At 39.8% G+C, this 24,310-nt stretch overlaps 1 protein-coding gene and 1 pseudogene across 6 annotated transcripts in view; both read left to right on the top strand.

Annotated features, from left to right (window-relative positions):
* The window catches only part of ESRP1 (epithelial splicing regulatory protein 1), a 58,999-nt gene extending 40,241 nt beyond the window's left edge, over positions 1-18,758 (top strand). For 2 of the 6 annotated variants that reach the window (XM_047727444.1, XM_047727445.1), the window contains 3 exons: positions 8,206-8,356; positions 13,024-13,133; positions 17,300-18,758. In XM_047727444.1, coding sequence (XP_047583400.1) covers positions 8,206-8,356; positions 13,024-13,098 — 226 coding nt within the window. In that variant the 3' untranslated portion in view covers positions 13,099-13,133; positions 17,300-18,758. The remainder of the gene's footprint in view (positions 1-8,205; positions 8,357-13,023; positions 13,134-17,299) is intronic. The other 4 variants (XM_047727447.1, XM_047727446.1, XM_047727448.1 and 1 more) reach the window with 3 other exon arrangements.
* A 4,597-nt stretch (positions 18,759-23,355) lies between these two features.
* LOC125099356 (uncharacterized) lies at positions 23,356-23,532 on the top strand (annotated as a pseudogene).
* The last annotated feature ends 778 nt before the right edge of the window (positions 23,533-24,310 follow it).

The raw sequence follows: 24,310 nt of genomic DNA, 5'->3' as shown, positions 1-24,310 counted from the left end.
CCAGTTTACTTTCTAATTTATTTGGTGAAAGTTTTCCAAAAGACTAGGAAAAAAGATAAAATGTATCTTTAGTATGGGGTTCTATTTTTCTTGGTTATTAAAATAATTTTTTATAACTTAAATATTTAGTGCTACAAATACAAGCTGTAATTCAGCATACAATGAAGTGATACCAGGATACTGTAGTAATAGAGTATCAAGCAATGTTGTAATAATGGAGAAGCGTCAGATAATTTTTGTTGGTGGGAATGATTATAACTAAAGTTTTTCAGTTTGGATGACAGTTCTAAGTCACATAAGCAAGAACTGCTGTGGGCAGTTAACTCTACTGTCCGTGACAGTTCAGTATAGCTTTCAGAGTAATAAAGCCGAAGTAGTAATCAGCTAGGCTGAAGACTTCATTCATGTAATGAGCAGTTCAGGGATTTAAAGCGCAAATGTGCTTAACAATCTCTTTAGCGGGGCGCCTGGGTGGCTCAGTGGGTTAAAGCCTCTGCCTTCGGCTCAGGTCATGATCCCAGGGTTCTGGGATCGAGCCCCGCATCGGGCTCTCTCCTCAGCGGGAAGCCTGCTTCTCCCTCTCTCTCTCTGCCTGCCTCTCTGCCTACTTGTGATTTCTGTCTGTCAAATAAATAAATAAAAAATCTTTAAAAAAAAACAAAAAAAAAACAATCTCTTTAGCATGGCAGAAAATTATAGTGTGGTGAACATCAAGGAAAAATAACCATTCAAAACACCTGATACAATTTGTTCTGATTTGTAAATTTGTTTTTCTAAGAATTTTTTCTTAAAAAATTTGTATCCTGTTACTTTCAAGCATAGCATTAAGAAAGCTCTATTATAGAAATTTTCAAAGTCAAGAGAGCATCTTCTCCCTACTTGTGACAATATTATTTCATCTGTTTCAGTTTACCCTGCTATACTCCTATCCTGGAATTTTTTAAAAATATATTTTCTTTGAGGCACCTGGGTGGCTCAGTGGGTTAAGCCTCTGCCTTCAGCTCAGGTCATGGTCTCAGGGTCCTGGGATCGAGCCCCGCATCGGGCTCTCTGCTCAGCAGGGAACCTGCTTCCTTTCCTCTCTCTCTGCTTGCCTCTCTCTCTACTTGTGATCTCTCTGTCAAATAAATAAACAAAATATTAAAAAATATATATTTTTTTTTCTTTTAAGTAGGTTGCACACTCTACCCACTGAGCTGGCCAGCCACATACCCTAACCTTCCCTGCCGCCCCCCCCCCCCCCCAAACATTTTATAGTAGAAAACCTAGAGGTCATTTCTTTCACCTGCTACTATTTGTGTGCCAAATATAACTTTAAGCACCTTATTCTCAAAACACTACTGACTGTAAAGCAGGAGAATTTAGTAAAACACATATGTCAGTGTTGATAAAATAACCCTTTTTTACCTTTATTGCCTTAAACATTTCCATGGTATATGTTTGAGAGATTACACTGAAGGAGGCCTAAAGGAAGAATTGACATTTGTCTATGAATTTTAACATTTTAGGTTAGTGACTTATTTTGACTTCTCCTTATGAGTTCTTTTATTTATTTAAATATTTTTAAGTAATCTCTATACCACCATGGGGCTCAAACTCAAAACCCTGAATCAGGGGTCACATGCTCTACTGACAGATGTCCCTCAGCAAGTCACCCCTCAAATTTTTTTTCTTCTGGGGTGCCTAGGTGGGTCAATCATTAAGTATCTACCTTCAGCTCAGGTCATGATCCCAGAGTTCTGGGATGCAGCCCCCAGTTGGACTCCTGCTCTGTGAGGAACCCACTTCTGCCCCTCCCTCTGCCCCTCTCCCCTCTACAACCCGTCCCACCACCCAGTCACCCTGTACTTTCTCTTGCACACACACTCTCTCAAAAACTTTAAAAACATCTAAGAGGATCAGTTATGTTGTTATTTTGTGCTTTCAATTAAGCAACAAGATTACTTTCAAAATAGTTTCTAAGGGCACCTGAGTGACTTAGTTTGTTAAGCACTGACTCTTGATTTCAGGGTCATGTGTTCATGCCCCATGTTGAGCCCCCTGAGCTTAGGGAAAAAAAACTGCTTTAGAAAAAAAAAATTCGGGGCACCTGGGTGGCTCAGTGGTTAAGCCTCTGCCTTTGGCATAGGTCATGATCTCAGGGTTCTGGGATAGAGCCTTGCATTGGTCTCTCTGCTCAGCAGGGAGCCTGCTTCCCCTTCTCCCTCTCCCTGCGTCTTTGCCCACTTGTGATCTCTGTCTGTCAAATTAATAAATAAAATCTTTAAAAAAATTTTATTTATTAATTTGACAGAGAGATCACAAGTAGGCAGAGCAGCCGGTAGGGGGCAGGGGGAAGAACCCTGAGATCATGACCTGCGCTGAAAGGCCAAAGGCAGAGGCTTAATAACCCACTGAGCCACCCAGGTGCCCCAATAAATAAAATCTTTTTAAAAAAGTTCCTACATGAAAATTGACTCCAGCCTTTACACTTAACTGGGATTCAAACAGTGTTTTTCCAGTCACTTTCCAAACACATAGTCTTTGTAACACTATGGTGTTATGAATGTTAATACAAACAGTCTGCAATAATTTTGCAAGGCAGTGTTTCCTAAGTTAATGTGTTGTAACTCATCAGAGGGGAGAATGTAGTTCTCTAATCTTTTCACCTAACCTATTTCTTTAGCTTAGATAATACTTTGATTCTCTTTTTCCCAGAGAAATATGGTAAGTCTTCAAATTATGAATATCGTCACACTACGACTACCTCTGTGTTGAATGTCATTGATAACATTAATTAGTATTACCAATGTTTAGTAGTTTGTAATTAATACATGAAGGAAGTATATTACAAGGCATGTTTTCAATAATGTGTATAATGAGTGGTCTGATATGGTAGGCACCTTGGCCCCCAGTATTACCATATATCTTTCTTTGTTCGGCAATTTTTTTTTTTTTTTTTTTTTTTTTTTTTTAAAGAATGAGAGAGAGAGTGAGAGAGTTGGGCTGGGGAGGGGCATAGAGAGAATCCCAAGTAGGCTCTCTGTCCAGCTTGGAGCGTGAGGGTCTCTTGACTCTGAGATCATGACCTCAGCTGAAGCCAAGAGTCACACTCACTCAGCTGACTGAGCCATCAGGTGCCTCTTGAAGATTTTATTTTTAAGCAATCTCTATACCCAGCATGGGGCTGGAATCCACAACCCAGAGACCAAGAGTCACATGTTCTACTGACTGAGCAAGCTAGGCACCCCTCCATTTTACATTTCTTTTTTTTTTTTTTTTTAAGATTTTTATTTATTTATTTGACAGAGATCACAAGTAGGCAGAGAGGCAGGCAGAGAGAGAGGAGGAAGCAGGCTCCCTGCTGAGCAGAGAGCCCGATGCGGGGCTCGATCCCAGGACCCTGAGATCATGACCTGAGCCGAAGGCAGCGGCCCAACCCACTGAGCCACCCAGGTGCCCTGATTTTACATTTCTAACCAACAATGAGATAGAAGTCTAAATTCATTCTTTTGGCATTTGTACAATATCCCAGCATTATTTATGGAAAAGATAACAGGCACACCTTGTTTTATTGTGCTTTGCTTTACTGCACTTTGTAGATACTGGGTTTTTGGGGGGTTTTTTGGGTTTTTGTTTGTTTGTTTCAAATCGAAGGTTTATGACAATCCTGCACCATCTTTTTCACAGCGTTTACTTCATTTCTTTTTTTTTTTTAAGATTTTATTTATTTATTTGACAGATCACGAGTAGGCAGAGAGGCAGGAAGAGAGAGAAGGAGAAGCAGACTCCCTGCTGAGCAGAAAGCCAGATGTGGGGCTCGATCCCAGGATCCTGAGACCATGACCTGAGCCAAAGGCAGAGGCCTAACCCACTGAGCCACTCAGACGCCCCCATTTACTCCTTTTCTCTCTCACATTTGGGCAATTTTTGAAATATTTCATAGTTTTTTATTTTGTTATGATCCGTGATCAGTAATTATAACTAGCTGAAAGTTTAAGTGGCACTTAGCATTTTTAACATAAAACATTTTTAAGGTGTATCCACTGTGTTTTTGGGCCTACAGCTTTTGCTCACTTAGGAGATTACAGTATAGTCTAAACAAATGCTGTATGTGCACTGGGAAACCAGAAACTTCATTGGATTTGCTGTATTGTGTTACTCACTTTATTGCAGTGGTCTGGAAACCCACATCTCCAAGGTTTGCTTTTGTATTCTTTCTTCATTGAATTGTCTTAGAATCCTTGTCAAAACTCAAATGAACCATAAATGTTAGGGTTTATCTCTGGCTACTCAGTTCTGTTCCACTGATCATTACCAATCTTTATGGAAGTACCACACTATCTTGATTACTGTAGTGTTTTTGTTGTTTTTTTTTTAGATTTTATTTATTTGACAGAGATCACAAGTAGAGAGTCAGGCGGGGGGTGGGGGGGGCGAGAAGCAGGCTCCCCACTGAGCTGAGAGCCTAATGTGAGTCTCGTCCCAGGACCCTGGGATCATGACCTGAGGCTAACCCACTGAGCCACCCAGGTGCCCCGATTACTGTAGTTTTATAGTAAGTTTTAAATTTAGCAAGTGTAACTCTTTGTTCTTATTCAAGGGAGTGTGGCTCTTCTGAGTCCTTTGCATTTCCTTGTACGTTTTAGGTTCAGGTTTTTGATTCTTGTAACAAACCAGTTGGAATTTTGATACTATTGAATTGAATCTTTAGGTGAATTTAGACATATTGTCATTTTAACAATATTAAGTCTGTTTATGAACGTGGGCTGTCTTTCCTTGTATTTAGACTTTTATTTTTGAGCAATGTCTTAACTCTCAGTGTACAGATCTAGCTATTTCTATGTTTATTTATTTCTAAGTGGGTTTTTTTTTATGCTGTTGTAAATGGAATTACTTTTTTTTTTAAAGATTTTATTTATTTATTTGACAGATAGAGATCACAAGTAGGCAGAGTGGCAGGCAGAGAGGAAGGGGAGCAGGCTCCCTGCTGAGCAGAGAGCCCTAAGGTGGGCTCGATCCCAGGACTCTGGGATCATGACCTGAGCTGAAGGCAGAGGCTTTAACCCACTGAGCCACCCAGGCGCTCCGGAATTACTTTCTTAATGTCATTTGTATTTTCACTGTAGTGTATAAAAATGAAATTGATCTATTTTATGTATGGATCTTATAAACTATACTTTTTTTTTTAAAGATTTTATTTAATTATTTGACAGACAGAGATCACAAGTAGGCAGAGAGGCAGGCAGAGAGAGGAAGGGAAGCAGGCTCCCCGCTGAGCAGAGAGCCCAACTCGGGGCTCGATCCCAGGACCCTGGGATCATGACCCGAGCCGAAGGCAGAGGCCTTAACTCACTGAGCCACCCAGGTGCCCCACTTATAAGTTATACTTAACTGGGGACGCCTGGGTGGCTCAGTCAGTTAAGTGTCTGCCTTTGGCTCAGGTTATGATCCCAGGGACCTGGGATCCAGCCCTGCATCAGGCTTCTTACCCAGTGGAAAGCCTGCTTCTCTCTCTGCCTTTGCCTGCCACTCTGCCTCCTTGTGTTCTCTCCTTCTCTCTGACAAATGAGTAAATGAAATCTTTAAAAAAAAAAATTATACTTAACTGGTTTTTTGATTTTAGCTTTTTTTTTTTAGTAATTTATTTTCTACTTAGAGGTTTACCTTGTCTATATCTTGTCACTTTTATAAATTCTTTTTCTTGATTCCTATTTCAATAATCTGAAAGACTTTGGCATTTAGGTTTAGAAAATTCTTATTCTTGTGTCCTGTCAGGTAGATACACAATTGTTTAATTTTCCTTAAGATGCCTTGTGTATAGCAGGAATCCTGGTGCAAAAAAACAAGGATATGATCCACGTTTAGGCTTCATGGGAATAGGTGCTACCTTATAGATGCCGAACATAATTGTCACTTAAAACCTTACATTTCCAGTTGGTAACTTTTATTTTTCTGTTTTGTCTTGTTTGTATTTTTTTTTTAAAGATTTTATTTATTTGACAGACAGAGATCACAAGTAGGCAGAGAGGAAGGCAGAGAGAGAGGAGGAAGCAGGCTCCCCGCTGAGCAGAGAGCCCGAGGCAGGACTCGATCCCAGGACACTGGGATCATGACCTGAGCTGAAGGCAGAGGCTTTAACCCGCTGAGCCACCCAGGCGCCCCTCTTGTTTGTATTTTGAATGTACTAGACACCTAGATTTAATTTCTAAGAGATCTTTAGCTGAAGGACTAGAATGTGCCAGGACAGAATCATGGTAGTAAGCTCTATCCTGTGGAAACAATCTGAAGCTCATAGTCAGTTTGGAAACCTAGTAACACAGATACACAGAGAAAGCTTGGTGGTCCTTGAGAATTAGAGTATCTATCAGGCATTTGACATGAGCAAAATATGGTCTCTGAATGATGAATGGTGGCTGAAACATCTGGGTGGTTCTGGTTTGGTGAAAAACTAACTGGTTGTATGAACTTTGGGAAATTATTCAACTCTTAGTTTCTGTTTCTACTTCTGTAAAAATGAGGTGTGTCTGAGTGATGGCTAAATTTCTCCTCAGGTGTAAAATTCAGCATTACCTCGGACTCTGCTCTCCTAGTTGCACATAGATTGACTGTTAGTCTCTAAATAGGTTCTAATCATACAGAGTAGTAAACATCTCGTGTGTGACTCTACTATGCAAACAAGTTGAGGATCCCTGCTTTATACGCTCCTAAAAGGTTAAGGGCAGCTTGATGTCAAGTAATATTTTCAGGCTCTGATATTTTAAAAATGATGAAATGGAATGATGGTTATGGAAATAGCATAAATTACTTCATTTTGTGATTTATGGAGTAATTTGGTATGTTGTATCATTGAACTGAAGAACAATTCTGTGAAACTAAAAAGGTGCTGTTATGCCCATTTTGTAAATGATGAAATTGAAGTTCCGAGAAACTAAGTGACTTACGCAAAGTTACTGTGCTAATTAAAAAAAAAAAAGGAACCTGGAACTGTTTGCATGTCTGGCGCCATTCCCATTAACCCATCAGTTAGGATTATATAGGATAAATAATTTCAAAGATTTTTAGTCCCTTCCGTTATATGTTTACTGGTCTTTGAAATCAGATAATTACCTAGATTTATAAGATTTAATAATCTGTAACTGTGGGGCCTTTATTCCTCTTTAAGCTAATAAGGTCCTTAAAAAATTTCCACCTATGTATTTTCAAGTATGAGTATCTGGCCACTAATTGTGATAGAAAACCAACTGGGTGGGAGACAGGGTGAAACTAATTTCACAATATGGTAATCACTTGAGCTGCCACATGAAGAATGATTATGTATTCACTTGGCTTTCTCCTTGGAGGTAATTGCTGCAGATGAACAAGAGGACACAAGCATCAAATTTTCCCCTTGTGTTAATGGTGATTGATTTAAATTTGTTATGTGTGCCTTCCAGTTTATCCACTTCAATACCTTTTTTTTTTTTTTTTTTTTTCTAGTCAGGTTGGAAGAACTAACTCATGAGTGCTATGGTACTTTGTGTTTTGTGCTATACAGTTGCTTGTACATATGGGTAGAACAGTGTATTCTTTGGAGCAATAACTTTGGATATTTTTGGTCACTGTGGCTGTGGTTCCTAGAAGTCCTTTGAATTTCATGCTTTACTATTCTGGCAACTAGCCAGTTAATCATCAGCAAGCTGGGCTTTGGAAGTGGTGCTTTGTGGTTGTGTGACTATGAAGCTTTAATTCTCTCCTGACTGTCCCTTTAAGAATCTCAGACCTGGGGGACGCCTGGGTGGCTCAGTTGGTTAAGCAGCTGCCTTCGGCTCAGGTCATGATCCCGGCGTTCTGGGGCGTTCTGGGATCGAGTCCCACATCGGGCTCCTTGCTCAGCAGGGAGCCTGCTTCTCCCTCTGCCTGCCACTCTGTCTGCCTGTGCTCGCTCTCTCTCCCTCTCTCTGACAAATAAATAAATAAAATCTTTAAAAAAAAAAATAAGAATCTCAGACCTGGATCTCTGGGGAAGTCTTGCATTTAACTCTATATTAATTGTTCTACTTTTCAACTTTTGACTTTCCTGGAAGTGTGGGACAGATCAGCTATGGTGTTCTTCCCTGTCTTGGGAGAGATGAGTGAGAATTCTAAGATCATCTTAAGAAAGTTTCCTTAAATAACTAATGTTTTTAGAGTAAATATTGGACATTGTCTATTCCTGTTGGTTCACTGTGCTTTCTCTCCCTTTAGCCCCCCAGGTTCGCCCAATAGTCTTGGCTACTTCCCTACAGCTGCTAATCTTAGCGGTGTCCCTCCACAGCCTGGCACGGTGGTCAGAATGCAGGGCCTGGCCTACAATACTGGAGTTAAGGAAATTCTTAACTTCTTCCAAGGTTACCAGGTCAGTAGCTTGAAGAAGAAAAATACACAGTGCCCTTATTACTTAAGTTGATTTTCTTGAAAAATGCAGCAGCCAGGAAAGAAGCAGATTCTCAGAACCTCGTGTGTATGTGTGCTGATAGATTTGCTGAACAGAGGCAAAAAGAACCCAAGGCAAAGTCAGAGGGACTAGTTATGTGAGTGCTCACTTCAGACTCACCCCTTTGACAAGATGAGGGCTTTTCTGTGCTGTTCTAATTGTCTCAACATAGTCTGTTGGTGCTCTTTTTGAAAATTGGGCTCCTTTGGGAAAGCTCTTTAGACCACACAGCATTGTGGGTCTTTCATGTAGAATAGGGTTGGCTGCTGAGGAGTTTTCCTCAAATTCTTGATAAACAAGAAAAAAAAAAGTTCTTAAACATGAAGTTGAGTATCTTAAAAGTGGTTAGAGGCCTCTCTGCCTAACCTGGAAAAAAACAAAGGAGACTCAAGGAATCTTTAGAGGCTAACTTATTAAAATGAGCTGTAGGATAATTAGCTTTTTATGAAATGATCTGCTGTAATTCTTGTAAAAAGAATATTCAGTCTTACTGGATTTTTCTACCACTGCTGATGTCCATCAGTTGTCTTCTGACTTAAGCTGAAAAATGACACGTTTCTCGATAAGAGCTCTTTAGCAGGAAGCAAAGTCTCCTCAATGCCATCACATCTGAGCAACCTTTCCTTCCACAAATGACATAAGTACCTAGAACCCAAATTCCTTTGCTGCATTGTCTAAAAATCAATATCCTGAAGCTGTTTTATTGCATCAATAGCAAAAATTATCTTTCTTCTTGGAGCTGAGCTTTGCTTGATTCTCCAGAGTTGAAAAGTGTTTATAGACATAATTGTCAAATCTTAAAATAGGCCTTGAACGTTTACGGTACAGTGTTGTACAGGTTGTGCCTACAGAGGCTGATTTCGCTCTTAGAATGGGTTTACAAGCTTGGCATCCATGAATCATGGAGGATTGTGGAGCTCAGCTAAAATAATCTCAGTGGAGATACCACAAACCCACCAAGTTAATCTAATGGTCTTAAGAGCTTTTAACATAGAATATTTTCTGACAAATGAAGAAAATCCGATGAAGGTTGGACAGAGTTGTTTTTTATTACTGCCTGGTTTAATACATTCTTACTAGAGGTAAGATATTTTTCAGAAATCAGTGAGTCTTCCCCCATTATCTATGGGAAAAACATTCTTTTTTTTTTTTTAACTTTATTTTCTTTTTTCAGTGTTCCAAGATTCATTGTTTATGTACCATACCCAGTCCTCCATGCAACATATGCCCACCTTAATACCCACCACCAGGCTCACCCAACCCCTCCCATCACCCTCCCCTCCAAAACCCTCAGTTTGTTTCTCAGAGTCCACAGTCTCATGCTTCTTCTCCCCCTTATGGGAGAAACAGTCTGAGACCCCCAGTGGATGCCTGAAATTGCAGATAGTATCAAACCCTATATATGCTTTTTTTTTTTTCTTATTCCTGCGTGCCTATGTTAATTTATAGGTTAGGCACAGTGAGACATTAACAACAATAATAAAGTACAACTGTAATGAAAGAGATGTAAATGTGGTCATTCTCTCCCTAAATATCTTACTGTACTGCCCTCACCCTTGTTGTGATGAGATGGTGTGAGAAGACAAAATGCCTGTGTGGTGAGAGGAAGTGAGGGGAAAGACTTAGGGATAGTGATGTCGCATTAGGACCCTCTGCTTCCCGTGGAGGGTAACTGAAACTCCTGGTAAGGGGGACTATTGGAGATGCTTTGCTTCTTTCCTAAGCTATTATACTACCTATTGGGAGCTCTTGCAGGGCTAAACAAAGTTACTTTCTAAACTTCATAGTGAGATTCGTGAGGTTATGAAAGGAATAGAGACTTTCAGTGAAAGCAATTGAAGAAATTATTTAATGTGACCAAGATAAACATTGGAGTTTTTATTTTTCTCCCGATGTTCCCCAGTTCTAGAAAGCTACAAGCAAAGTGTCAGGTTTTAGGGGTCAGCCGAGTTAGTTTAATTTTTTGTTTTGACTAATCAACTTTTCACCTTTACACTGAATAGAATTAAGTGGTCATATATAGAGAAACTGCATGAAGCAGTTTTGACATGAAGCAAAATTGCTCTTTTTTTTTTTTTTCCTTTAAGATTTTATTTGAGAGAGACTGGCAGAGAACACAAGCAGAGGGAGCTGCAGGCAGGAGAAGCAGGCTCCCCACTAAGAAGCCTGATGCAGGACTTGATCCCAGGACCCTGGGATCATGACCTGAGCCAAAGTCAGACATTCATCCTACTGAGCCACTTAGGTGTCCCAAGCAAATTTGCTCTTATTATGAAGAGTTCTATGGCTGACTTTTGTAGGTATTTATTCTACCAGTAACAAATAAAAGCAGTTATTTCTAGATTGATAGCTAAAAGATTGACCTGCTTCGGAGTTGAGATCAGATAAGTTTGTAGTAGTTTATTTTCTGTTAGCTTCTTGAGAATCATTAAAGGTTAGAGTTTCTGATATAATCAGAAGTAAGAAGATTGTGCAAATTACTTCATCGCAAGGCATTTGACCTTCACTGCTGAAGTGCTTGAAGTTTATGAAGTAGATCAATGAATTAGGATTATGTAGGAACCTGGGACGCTTGGCTGGCTCAGTTGGGAGACCATGCAACTCTTGATCTCAGAGTGTGAGTTCAAGCCTCATGTTGGGCCTAAAGCTTATACTTAAAGATTACATAGGAACCTCACTTATCCAATTGAGTATATCAGATTATTCCAGTGTCTTCAGTAATTTTAGCTTTAAGGCAGTAACATGCATGCATCCGAAATCTTTTGTATCACTCTTCCATAAAGGCTCATGTTTTCTGGCTTTGAGAGTCCATATCGTCTTTTTCCCCGCGGACCCCATACTCCATTATTTTGATAATAAGCCACTTACAGGATTTCAGATTGTTTAAGTATAGCTTTACCATAAGACAAAATCAGTGAAGGATGATTAAAAACTGTGAATTCTGTGTTTGTCTTTATTTATGGTGTATTTCTTGCTATTTTTTATTTAATGGGAGGTTTTCATTTATTTTTCTGATTATTTATGATTATATGGTTATGTAATATAGTCATAATTAAGCAAATACGTGGTAATAATTGGTTGAGCGAAGGAAATCGCTTGATAGTTTCTGATTCTGCCTTTAAAAAATGTCGAGGTAATAATGGCCTGTGTCATTTTCTATAAACATTATATTTAAATATTATTTTTAGATGTATGTTTTTCCTACCATTAGGAAAATTCCTTGTACTTCAATTTAATTTTTCTATACTTTATACTTGGAGAGGGGGTGTGAAGCCAGAAAGGGCAAGGATTTACAAAAAGGGAAGAATTCTTGTGGCTAAAACACAATGCAGGAAATGTTTTCTGCTATCAATCTTTAATTTGTAGGGGCACCTGGCTGGCTTAGTTGGAAGAGCACGTGACTCTTGATCTTCGGGTCATGAGTTTGAGTCCCACATAGGGTGTAGATAATAAAAAATATACATAAGAAAAATTCAGTAATTTTACAAAGTTAAAGTGCCTGGGTTGGGTCCATTTTGATGAGTGAGATTAATAGAATGAGAACTGATGATATGAAGACAAGCTACCATGAAAATATTTGGTCAGGAGAATGTCCTGGTTGTGAAAATAAACCCATATCTAGGGGCACCTGGGTGGCTCAGTGGGTTAAGCCCCTGCCTTCGGGTCAGGTCATGATCTCAGGGTCCTGGGATCGAGTCCCACATCGGGCTTTCAGCTCAGCGTGGAGCTGTGGGGAGCCTCTCCCTCTCTCTCTGCCTGCCTCTCTGCTCACTTGTGATCTCTGTCAAATAAATAAATAAAACCTTTAAAAATTTTTAATTAAAAAAAAATAAAAATAAGCCCATATCTATATTTTAGTTGATGGGCCTCTTATTCTGGACTCTGGTATTCTTACATAATTCCTTTAACTGTATTTGCTCTGTGCTTTACCCTTTACTGTTAAAGGCTTTGCAGTTTCCATAGTGCTAGTTTTTGTTTCCTCTAAAAATACTGGCTTTAATCAGTATCTCTGGGCCTCTCATGGCTGATATTTTTACTTGTCCACCTGAAGAATTAGGCTGATCTTCCAAGTAACAGCTAATATTTAAAGTTCACAGAGTTGTTTGCAGACACTGGGCTTATTGTACAGTACCTTGCAAATAGTTGATACTCAACTCCTTTGTATCTAGTCGCGCCTGTGGTATCATGGAAACTGTACCGTTAGCAAGATCTGAAATGTTTGGTGTTGACTGTGTCAGAGTCTTCTTTTCTTCTCCCTGTGTTCAATTAAACTTCCTTCCTAAAGAAGGAAGGAAGGAAGGAAGGAAGGAAGGAAGGAAGGAAGGAAGGAAGGAAATTTCCTAAAAAGGAAGTTTTAAACTGCTTAATAAAAAAAAAAGGAAGTTTTATGGTATTTAGACATATTAAATAGGATGTAGTAACTTGAGATTTGTGGTTATGTATGTGGCTTATACCAAGAGTTTTAACTTGTTTCCTCCAGTCTAAATAGAGTGTAATACTGTTGGTAGATCTAGTCAGTTGAAATACTAATAATCCATAGTGGCAGTTTGTCCATCTTTTGATCCTGTTTGTTCTAACTTGCATTTTAGTATGCAGCCGATGATGGACTTGTACACACAAATGACCAGGCCAGGACTCTACCCAAAGAATGGGTTTGTATTTAAGGGCCCCAGCAGTTAGACCATCCTCAGAAAAGAAGGTAAGGCACTATGATGTGAAAGCTTAATCATAAAGGGCCAAAACGAATAGAGATCAAGAATTCGAAAGTGTTTCTTATGAGCTGGGTGAGAGATTTCCCCTTTTCTTCGGTGTGATTGTAGGAGGGTCAGAAATCCTGGAAGAAATGGGAGACTGGAGTTCAGTGTGTCATTCAAAAAGACAGTATCTAAGCAACATTTATGGATAATAGTTTTATGTTATTTTGGGCTAAGGGAAAACTTTTCCATTTGGAAATCCATTTGCTGTATTTTGTGTGGAATGCAGGTTGGGTATGCTTTTTTTTGGTTTTGCTTTAACTGCAGTAAAAGTCACATAACAGAATCCATCGTTTTTAAGTCTACAATTCAGTGGCATTTAGTGTATTCACAACATGTGCAACCATCTCTATCTAGTTCCAAAACCTCTTAATCACCCCAAAAGGAAACTTCATGCCCTTTAAGCAGTATCTCCTTATTTTCCTTCCCCATTGACCCTGGCAACCAGTATGTTTCCCGTCTGCATGCATTTGCCTATACTGGATATTTCATATGAATGGGATCCTACAACATGTGACTCTTTCGTGTCTGACTGCTTTTCACTTCACGTGTCTTTGAAGTTCATCCTTGATGTGGTATGTCTCAGTACTTTGTTCCTGTTTGTGGCTGAGCTACCCCATTGTATGGATATACCACATCTGTTGATTTCTCTACTGATAGACGTTTGGGTTATTTCCACCTTCTTGCTATTTAAATAGTGCTGATATGAATATTTATGAGTACCTGTTTTTAATTCTCTTCGGCATGTTTCTAGGAGTGGAATCACTGAGTCCTATGGTAATTCTGTTGAGTTGGGTGTACTTTTTACCATTTCCTTTTTTTTTTTTTTTTTTTTTTTAATGGTGGTAACTATACATAACATAAAATATTTTTAGGTGTACAGTTTAGTGGCATTAAATACATTCACATGATTATGTAACCATTACCACCATCTAGCTTCATCTTCTCTAACTGGGTCTCCCCATTTCTCTCTTCCCTCAGCCCCTGGCAACTACCTTTCTACTTCCTGTTTCTACGCATTTGACTGTTCTCAGTACCTCATAAATAACACAATATTTGTCTCTCATAATTAGCTTATTTCTGTTAACATAATGTTTTTAAGTTTCATTGTCTTAAGTCTGGAGGGAAGGAAACCTGATAGTTTAGTTTTTTAATTGATAACCTTTTCTTAAAGGATATTGACTTCTTTGTGAGACTGAAGAGAATATATTTTGGGGACATGGTCAGGAATTGGTGTGGCTTAATTTCTTCATTTTTTAATTATTGAGTTTAATTTAATTAATTTAATTTATTTATAATTTATAATATATAATATTATATATATTATATATAATATATATTGTATATATTATAATATATATAATAATTTATAATTTAAATTAATTAATTTAATTTTAATTTAATTATTGAGTTTAACCAATTTAAAATTGGTTTTCCTGGCATACCATCTTTAGATTTTGTTACCATTTTTATGGCTGAGGAGCCTATGGGCCTTAACCATATGGATTCTAAATTGGAAAATATGGTTACCAATAGTATGCTGTTGTCCTTGAAAAATGACAGTTGGGTTCTTAGCTCTCCTTCTGAAGTTTTAGAAACCTCAGTTTTGGGGTGGAGGTGATGATTCTCTGCCATTTTCTGTGAGGTTTCAAGATCTCTTGGGTACCAAAGAGTATCATGCCCAGATACTTTGCAGTGGGAAGTGGGGTGTTTTCTAGTTTAGTTCACAATGATGGGAGACATTAATCTAACTTTATGATACTCTTTTTGGTCCATACTTTGTAATTTGAAATGTTCTTTGTTCAACCTCTAAATGCTGTTTATGAACTTAATAAAGATCTATATAGAAAAAGGGACATATTAAATTAGAAATGAAACTTTTTGCTATTACATTAGAAATATCCTAAATTGACTATAGCCACTACTCAGTTTTGATTCTATCTTATGCTTGGAGTCAGGATAGAATAGCAAATCAGTTGCTCTGTCAAAACCCAGATTTTTGCATTTTATTATAATATCAGATTAATATGCTTTTTATATTGAGATTTTTTTTTTTTAAAGTCACGTGGAGTTACTGTGTGAAACACTTGGCCTAAGTTATAAGATATTTAATGATCTCAGCAACCCTGGGATATAAGGATCACAAAAGTATTATTTGCTCATTTTAGAGATTTTGGAACATATAGACAGGTACAAAGAAGTCTCTAGTAATTCCACCCTCCAGAAATAACCACAACGAATGTCTCCTTTCAGCTTCTTTTGTGTATGCCCTCATGCAGTTTGGACCTAGTTTCTTTTCCCCTTAACCTTATAGTGTGACTATATATTGTTTTCAGCTCATCTATATTACTAGTCGGATTTATCAAAACCAGTCATCTCTTACACCTGTAGATGACCTTATGCTGTTTAAGCATTTTATACCTCCAATGCCATGTGAGTCTTCTCACAGCACTGTGGGGCATCGGGGTGGGTGTCCCCATGGCTCCATCTGACAGATAAGAAAATGAAACCCAGGAAGCTGGGTAATTTTCAGAGTCCTACAGCTTATGACCAGGCTGAACAAAAGATTCATCACTTCTAGTTTCAATCTTCATACTCTTTTCCATTGAGCAAATAAGAGCATGGCAGAGTAAGTACTTGTAGTAGGCTGAATGGTGGTCCGAAATATGTGTCCCAATCCCTGGAACCGGTGACTATTACCTTACCTGGCCAAAAATGTAAATTAAGGATCTTGAGAGAAGGAGTTTATCCTGGATTATCTGGGTGGGCCCTTACAGCAGTTACAAAAGAGGCAGAAGGAGAGGGGGCGGTACAGGCATGGAGGCAGAGACTGGAATGATGCCAACATAAGCCAAGGAGCACCTGCAGCCATCAGGAGCTGGAAGAGGCAAAGAGTGTTCCCAAGAGCCTCTGGAGAGTGTGCATCCTGGATGATAACCTTGATTTCTGACTTGTGGCTGCTAGAATTGTGAGAGAATAAGTTTCTGTTGTTTTAAGCCACCAAATTGTAATTTTTTCTCATATGGTTGTAATTTTTTTTTCAAATTGTCGTAATTTTTTTTTAAAGATTTTATTTACTTATTTGTCAGAGAGAGAGCACAAGCAGAGGGAAAGGCAGATAGAGAAGCAAGCTCCATACTGAGCAAGGAGCCCAAAGCAGGACTTGATCCCAGCAACGTGGGACCATGACCTGAGCCAAAAGCAGATATTTAACCAACTGAGCCACCCAGGCATCCCGTAGTCATTTTTTAAGTTTTATTTATTTATTTGAGAGAGAGAGAGAGAGAGAGAGAGAGAGAGAAAGCGCTCTCCATAAGCAGGGGAAGCGGGAGAGGGAGAATCTCAAGCAGACTTCCCACTGAGCATGGAGCCCAAGTATGGTGTATAAGTGAAATTAAGTGAAATAGCATAGTAGTACCAATCTGTGTTCAAATTTTGGACCTGCTTATTACTGGTTTAATTGCTCTATGCCTCCATTTCCCTATCTGTATAATGGGGATAACATGGTAATCTTACAGGATGGTTGTGTGGATAAATGAATTAATCCACATCAAGGTTGTTCATCAGCTAGTCACTGACATGTAGGGTTCATGTTTCCTATAATGTCATGCCTCATTGCTTCTTACTCGGATATTTTTGCTTCACCTTATTTGAAATTTCTTATGTTAGAATTTAATTTTTAAAAATTGTCTTCATGGTTTTAACAATGGTATTGAGCCTCTAATATCAGAAGAATGCTGTGGTAACTTGGGAACCCAGACTAAGGAATGACAGTGTGCTTATTGGCATTGTAAAACGGACTCTCCACAAGGGAGCTGAGTGAAGTGTGGAGGTGACAGCACGCACATGATCATGCATCGTAATACACAGGGCAGGGAGTTGTGGAAATGCCAGTTACCACAGACACTTCATTTGCCAGCATTGTATTCCCTGAAAACTTGCCATGTAAAAGCCAGCTATGTTTGTGTAAAATAAAAATTTGGACTACCTTAAGGCTTTTTTTAAATTTAAGACCTTGTGTCATTCAAAATAATTTTTTATAGCTGCCAATAATTGAAAAATTTGGAGACTATAATATTTCCTTTCATTGTTTTTTGTTTGTTTGTTTCAGTGTTTAAAAGATGTATGGTGATCCTGAAGCCGTCAGATATGACAACTTCTAGCAACTTCAGGGGAAGTTTGTCTACGCTCAGGCTGCAGTATTTTCAGCAAACATGATTGGACAGTGGGCTTTTGCCCAATCATTTGGTAGAGTAAAAAAAAACTTGAGCCAGTGAAGCCAAATCCTTATAGCAAGCAGCACGCCTGGCTCCTTGCTGATTGCAAATAGGCATTTAAAATGTGAATTTGAAATCAGGTGACTCCATTACTTCCAGCTAATGTGGCATCGTAAGTGTTTCCTAAGTTTTAAGTCTTGGACAAAAATTACTAGTGTCTACCATCTCCATCAGGAACTGTGTCATGGAAGCTGTTTCTATTTTTCATTCTCTTTCTCCATGTCTTCTGCACAAGTGTGCCCTCTTACTAATTCAAGAATAAGGTCTTGGAATCCTTAAGTCTTACTGTTAAACCAACGCAACTGCCTTTTTAAACACCTTGGGATAAATCAGAAGACCTCTTGCACCCACCACCAAACACTCCTAGCTTCAAAGTTTCACCTTTTTTTCTCAGCAGGTACCAGTTGTAAATAAGAATGAACTAGGGGCCAAAATGCGAAACCAAAAATGAAGCAGCTATCTGTAGTTAGTAATTTCTAGTTTAAATTGTAACTGAACATTGTGGCTTCATATGTATTATTTTATATTGTACTTTGCCCATTACTGATGGTTTGGACTTTAATAAGAGAAATTCCATAGTTTTTAATATCGTAAAATGAGAATATTTGAACAGTGTATTCTAGAAAGCAATATACTAACTGAAGTGAATGCTTGTATATATTAAGATAGAGCCTTAAAACTTTCTCTCTAATGCCTTAACTGTCAAATAATTAAAACTTTTTAAAAGCCTAGGATTATAGTCAGCATGCTGGACTGAGAGGTAAACACTGAAGCCACTAGAGCAGGTACTGATGCTGTCAGTGTTTAGCACTGTGTGTTTAGCTGTGTTTATGCTAAAAAGTGCAATATTAGACACTAGCTAGCTAGTACTGCTGCCTTGTGCAACTCCAAAGAGGAAAACAGGATTTGATTAAGTGCTCATGTGTCTTTAAGTTACTCCTATTGTCCTTGGTTCGGATGCGGTGCCCTGCAGGCTTCTGTGGCTGCTATTTTTATTTCCTTTGCATTATTTTGATTAACACCTTGAATGGAGAGCCAAACATTCCCTCTTCATCTGACCAGCAATGGCCCTCTAACTGCAGTAGGAAAAAACAAAACACAACATTTGGTCTGAAAATTGGTGACAACTGGCACTTAAGATCAGAAAAAGAGTTGTTTATACTTGATGCCTTAAGATGCTGTCGGCCCAAAGTTCTGAGAGTCTTTAAGATAGAAAGTAATACTTAACCACGGTACTAGAGTTTTCGTAGAATTGTTACATTTGATAATAAAACTCGCCTGTTTAATCTCAAAGCATGTGTGCTTTTTTTTTATTCCTGGAAGAGTTAGGGTCGTGATGGGAGAGCATGGGTAAGCCAGGTTTTTCCAAAGTGGTAAGTTTTTTCCCTGGTTGCCATAAGGGTTTGTAAAAGCCACCAAGGATAAGTGCACTCCAGGTACAGGTCAAACAACCCTACTCCCTTTTTAAAAAGATTTATTTATTGGGTGCCTGGGTGGCTCAGTGGGTTAAGCCCCTGCCTTCGGCTCAGGTGATGATCTCAGGGGTCCTGGGATCGAGTCCCGCATTGGGCTCTCTGCTTGGTGGGGAGCCTGCTTCCCTCTCTCTCTCTCTTGCTCTGCCTGCCTCTCTGCCTACTTGTGATCTCTGTCAAATAAATAAAATCTTTTAAAAATCTTATTTATTTATTTATTTACTTACTTATTTGGCAGCAGGGAAAGGGAGAGGGAGAAGCAAGCTCCATCCCAGGACCCTGGGATCATGACCTGAACTGAAGGCAGCTGCTTAACTGATTGAGCCACCCAGGTGCCTCCCAAACAGCCATCCTTTAAAGCATTAATCACTGAAACTTTCGTTCTGAAATGTTTAACTGTGACAGCAGTGAGATCATTTTGTCCTTGCATTTTTTTTTTTAAGATTTTATTTATTTATTTGACAGACAGATCACAAGCAGGCAGAGAGAGAGGAGGAAGCAGGCTCCTTGCTGAGCAGAGAGCCCGATGCGGGGCTCGATCCGAGGACCCTGAGATCATGACCTGAGATGAAGGCAGCGGCTTAACCCACTGAGCCACCCAGGCGCCCCTGTCCTTGCATTTTATTACTGGTGCTCTACTTGACAATCTAAAAACCTGCATAAGCCACAGAAAACTGAGAAGATGGAGCATTCTGTTTCTGAATTCCACACAGTCTTCTATTCCAATTGCTCTTTGCCCATATGGATTTCCACAATATCCTCAAATCTGAATTTTATCTGTTCCTCAGGAGTACAGTCAAGGCTTGGCTGAGTTCTATTTCAGAGCTGTCCTATATTGTCAGGATCACTTGGCATACATAATCTTGTTACAGAGCTCGAGTATGTCAATTCTGAATTTGGATTATAACCTCACGGATAAGAAGTATACCTGTATTTTCTCTGTCCAGCACATTTGCAGTCACTCAGCCCTTGTGAAGCATTCATGGGATAGGAAGTTTAATTCACCTGGGAAATTCTTTCAGTCCCAGTCCTTAATGTCATTTACAAAAATGCAGTCCTTTGCGGTTTGTACTTCACCTTAGGGTGTCTGCTATCATCTGCAAGGAGCTGGCAGAGATCTCTGGCAAACTGAGATTCTGACCCCCATTCTGTCCCTGGCAGGCTTTTAACATTGCCCGGGCTATTCCTTGCTGTAACCAAAAAGTTGCCCGTGCTAAACTCGTTTTTCTATTTACCTCCCTGAGATGGTGCACATGTAGCTGATCTCATGGCAGAAAAAAAAACTGGGTGTGGAGTAAAGGAAGGGAAAAAAATGAGCACAAAGAGGACCAGAATATGTATAAGACATTAAAGTTCCGTCTCTCAGGTTTATAGCTGATTGCACAATTTCTCTTTGCCCTACTTTCCCCAGCTATTGGGGACATATGAAAGTAGAATGATGAACACTTTGCACCCTTTACCTAGCTTCAACAATGATGAACTCCAGGCCCATCTTGCTTTATATCTCTTAACATTTTCCCCATTGTATTATTTTGAACCAAATCCTTCGGGTCAAGTCTAAAATGGATCCTCCGGTGCTTGGCTGGCTCAGTCTGAAGAGCGTGAGACGCTCAATCTTGGTCGTGAGTTTGAGCCTTGTGTTAGGTGTAGATATGACTAAATAAAACAAATAAAGAGATCTCCAAGTTTAAAATTAAACCACTAGGGCGCCTGGGTGGCTCAGTCATTAAGCCTCTGCCTTCAGCTCAGGTCAAGATCCCAGGGTGTTGGGATCGAGCCCCACATCCGGCTGCCTGCTAAGTGGGAAGCCTGCTTCTCCCTCTCCCATTCCCCCTGCTTGTATTCCCTTTCTTGGTGTCTGTCAAATAAATAAAATCTTTAAAAAAAATTAGGCCACTATAGTAGGTGATGTTCTTGAGAAGAGTAGAAGAATAAAACTAAATTGGTAAGGGTGCTTGGGTGGTACAGTTGATTAAGCCCCTGCCTTCTGTTGAGGTCATGATCCCAGGGTCCTGGGATTGAGTCCCAAGTAAAAAAAAAAAAAATGGACTATTGGAAATTCTCTGTCTATGGATGCTTTTAGTTCAAGGTTAAATCTGATCTGTTCATGCTGTAGTCTTATGTGCTAATGCAAGGAAACACAGACTAGGCAGGAGATGATCCAAACTTTGAAGACCAGGGACGCCTGGGTGGCTCAATTAGTTAAGCATCTGCCTTTCGCTCAGGTCCTGATCCCGAGACCCTGGAATCAAGTCCTGCATTGGACTTCTTTCTCAGTGGGGAGCTTGCCTCTCCCTCTGCCTGTTGCTCCCCCTGCTTGTGCTCTCTCTCTCTCTCTCTCTGTTTCTAACAAATAAATAAGAAAACTTCGAAAACCAAAGGCCATCAGGATGAAATTCAGGAATAAGTGCACTACGTGGGTGCCTTAGGGAGAAAACTTTTTTCTACACTGAAAAAAATAGAAAAGTGAAAAAAATAGAAAACTTTTTTCTACACTGCTTCCTTTGTGCTGAGTGACATAGTAAAAGCCAAGACCCCAATGTGTGGGCCTAGGGAAAAAAGGTTCAGAAGCAAATTACTTGACTTGCCCCTATCTTAGACTTAAATTTTGTCCTAATTTCACTGTAGTCCAACACAATTCCATTATGTGGAATGTGGAGAGATATGTGGAGCCAAAAACCAAGCTGGAACTCATTACATGGGAAGAATATACTGTGAACGACAACAAAACCACCACCGAGAACATGTATGTCCAACAGTAATAAGCATTATATTGGTTAAATGAATCGTCACAACAACCTATTATATAGTAGGTACTGCCATTATGACTAGAAAATGGAAGCATCGGTCAAGTAAAACCTCACAGCTGGGGGCGCCTGGGTGGCTCAGTGGGTTAAAGCCTCTGCCTTCGGCTCGGGTCATGATCCCAGGGTCCTGGGATCGAGCCCCACATCGGGCTCTCTGCTCTGCAGGGAGCCTGCTTCCTCCTCCCTCTCTCTCTGCCTGCCTCTCTGCCTACTTGTGATCTCTGTCTGTCAAATAAATAAATAAAATCTTAAAAAAAAAAACAAAACACAGCTGCACAGAAAGTAAAGGGAGGGACCTGGAAAATAAGATTCGGAGACTGGGTGATGTGGTTGATACTCTCCTAGTTGCTCCTTTATCCACTTGGCTCTTTTTCTGAGCACAGCACAAATACTGTTTGTTGTTTACAATGTCACAAAGTAGGGCTTCAGAGTGTTGCTTGGGTCTGCCTTTCTACTTTATTGCCAGCATGCCTCTAATTCAGCCCCTGAATTATTCAGTAGCTGCATATTGTTTCTGTTCTAAAAGTGAATGTAGAGGGGCGCCTGGGTGGCTCAGTGGGTTAAGCCGCTGCCTTCGGCTCAGGTCATGATCCCAGGTCCTGGGTTCAAGCCCCGCATCGGGCTTTCTGCTCAGCAGGGAGCCTGCCTCCTCCTCTCTCTCTGCCTGCCTCTCTGCCTACTTGTGATTTCTTTCTGTCAAATAAATAAATAAAATCTTTAAAAAAAAAAAAGTGAATGTAGATAAATGGGTAACAAAGCTTCTGGCTACACATTTGAATTTGAGCCAATGTTTTATAACCCAAACCTGTATGATAGTAGAATTAAACACCAAAAACACATTTTTTAAAAGATTTTATTTATATGTCATAGAGAGAGAGATCACAAGTAGGCAGAGAGGCAGGCAGAAAGAGAGGAGGAAGCAGGCTCCCCGCTCAGCAGGGAACCCAATGTAGGACTCGATCCCAGGACCTGAGATCACGACCTGAGCTGAAGGCAGAGGCTTTAACCCACTGAGCCACCCAGGCGCCCCCACCAAAAACACATTTTAAAAAATTAACATAGGGGCTCCTGTTTGGCTCAGTCAGTGGAATGTGCAAGTTCGAACTTGCAAGTTCCGCGAACTCCACCCAGTGGAGTTCAAGCCTCTGGGTGCAGAGATTTCTTAAATAAATAAACTTAAAAAAAAAAAATCAATGTGGGGCCACCTGGATGGCTCAGTTGGTTGTGTCCAAGTCTTGATTTTGGCTCAGGTCATGATCTCATGGGTTGTGAGATCGAGCCCCGCTGAGATGGCTCTGCACTCAGTGTGGAGTCTGCATGAGATTCTCTCTCCCTCTCTCTCTCTCTCTTCCTCTCTTCCCTCTCTCTCAAATAACTAAATAAAATCTTTAAAAAATTAAAACCAGGGGCACCTGGGTGGCTCAGTGTGTTAAACCTCTGCCTTCGTCTCAGGTCATGATCTCAGGGTCCTGGGATCGAGCCCCGCATCAGGCTCTCTGCTCCTTGGGGAGCCTGCTCTCTGTCTCTCTCTGCCTGCCTCTCTGGCTACTTGTGATCTCTCTCTGTCAAATAAATAATAAAATCTTTTTTAAAAAATTAAAATCAGTGTGAACCGCTTCTCAGCCATTTGGCTAAGATCAAGCATAGTATCTGCTCCTATCAGTTTAATATCTGCTGTCTTTGTCCAAGGACAATGTTAAACGGACTTTCAGAGAAGGCAATAGTTTGTTCCATCCACTCCACACATCAGCCTGGTACTGCAGCACTTCTAGGAACCGTACACCCCCTCTAGGGCGACAGTAGGAAAAAAAAAATCCATGTGAAATTCTTAGTTTTTCTGCTTCTAGCCTCCCTGGTGAGTCATCTTCCCTACTTGATGTTATTTCTCCCAGTTCCTTCTTCAGCTACCTTTTACTTCTTTTCAGTCTCTGGACAAACTCATTTCCTTCCACACTCCTCTGCTGGAGCTACAGACTTCCGTACCTAACACTAGAATGGACATTTCCAACTGGACATCTCCCCTGGCAATTCAAATTCAACATGCTTAAAATAGAACTTCTCTATGATCTCTGTGATCTGCTACTCCTTGTGTTCCGTTTACTTCAGGAAGCAGTGCCACATACCCCTGGATGCCAAAGTTAAGAAAGTCATTCTTTAACTTCCTCTTTCACATGTTTTTGCCTCAATGCTGGACTCTTTATCAAATTCTGCTTTCTTCTCTTGCCAAAATGCTTTTTAAAAACCCTTTTTTAATTACCACAGATCTGATTACATGGTCTTTAAGGATTTTATTTATTTATTTTAGAGAGAGAGACAGAGTGCGAGCTGTGCAGGGTGAGGGGACGACAGGGAGGGATAGAGGGAGAAACAGAAGATTTCAAGCAGACTTGCACTGTTCATGGAGCCAGACGTGGGGCTCAATTCCATGACCATGAGATCATGACTTGAATCGAAATCAAGAGTGAGACATCGAATCAACTGAACCACCCAGGAGCCCCCAATTATGTTCTTTCTTTTTTTATTTTATTTTATTTTTTTAAGAATTTATTTATTTGACAGAGTGAGA

This window comes from Lutra lutra, chromosome 4 (assembly GCF_902655055.1).
Source record: "Lutra lutra chromosome 4, mLutLut1.2, whole genome shotgun sequence".
In the NCBI taxonomy this organism is placed as follows: domain Eukaryota; kingdom Metazoa; phylum Chordata; class Mammalia; order Carnivora; family Mustelidae; genus Lutra; species Lutra lutra.
The sequence above is the reverse complement of the archived record's forward strand: the minus strand, read 5'-3'. Positions and strand labels throughout refer to the sequence as shown.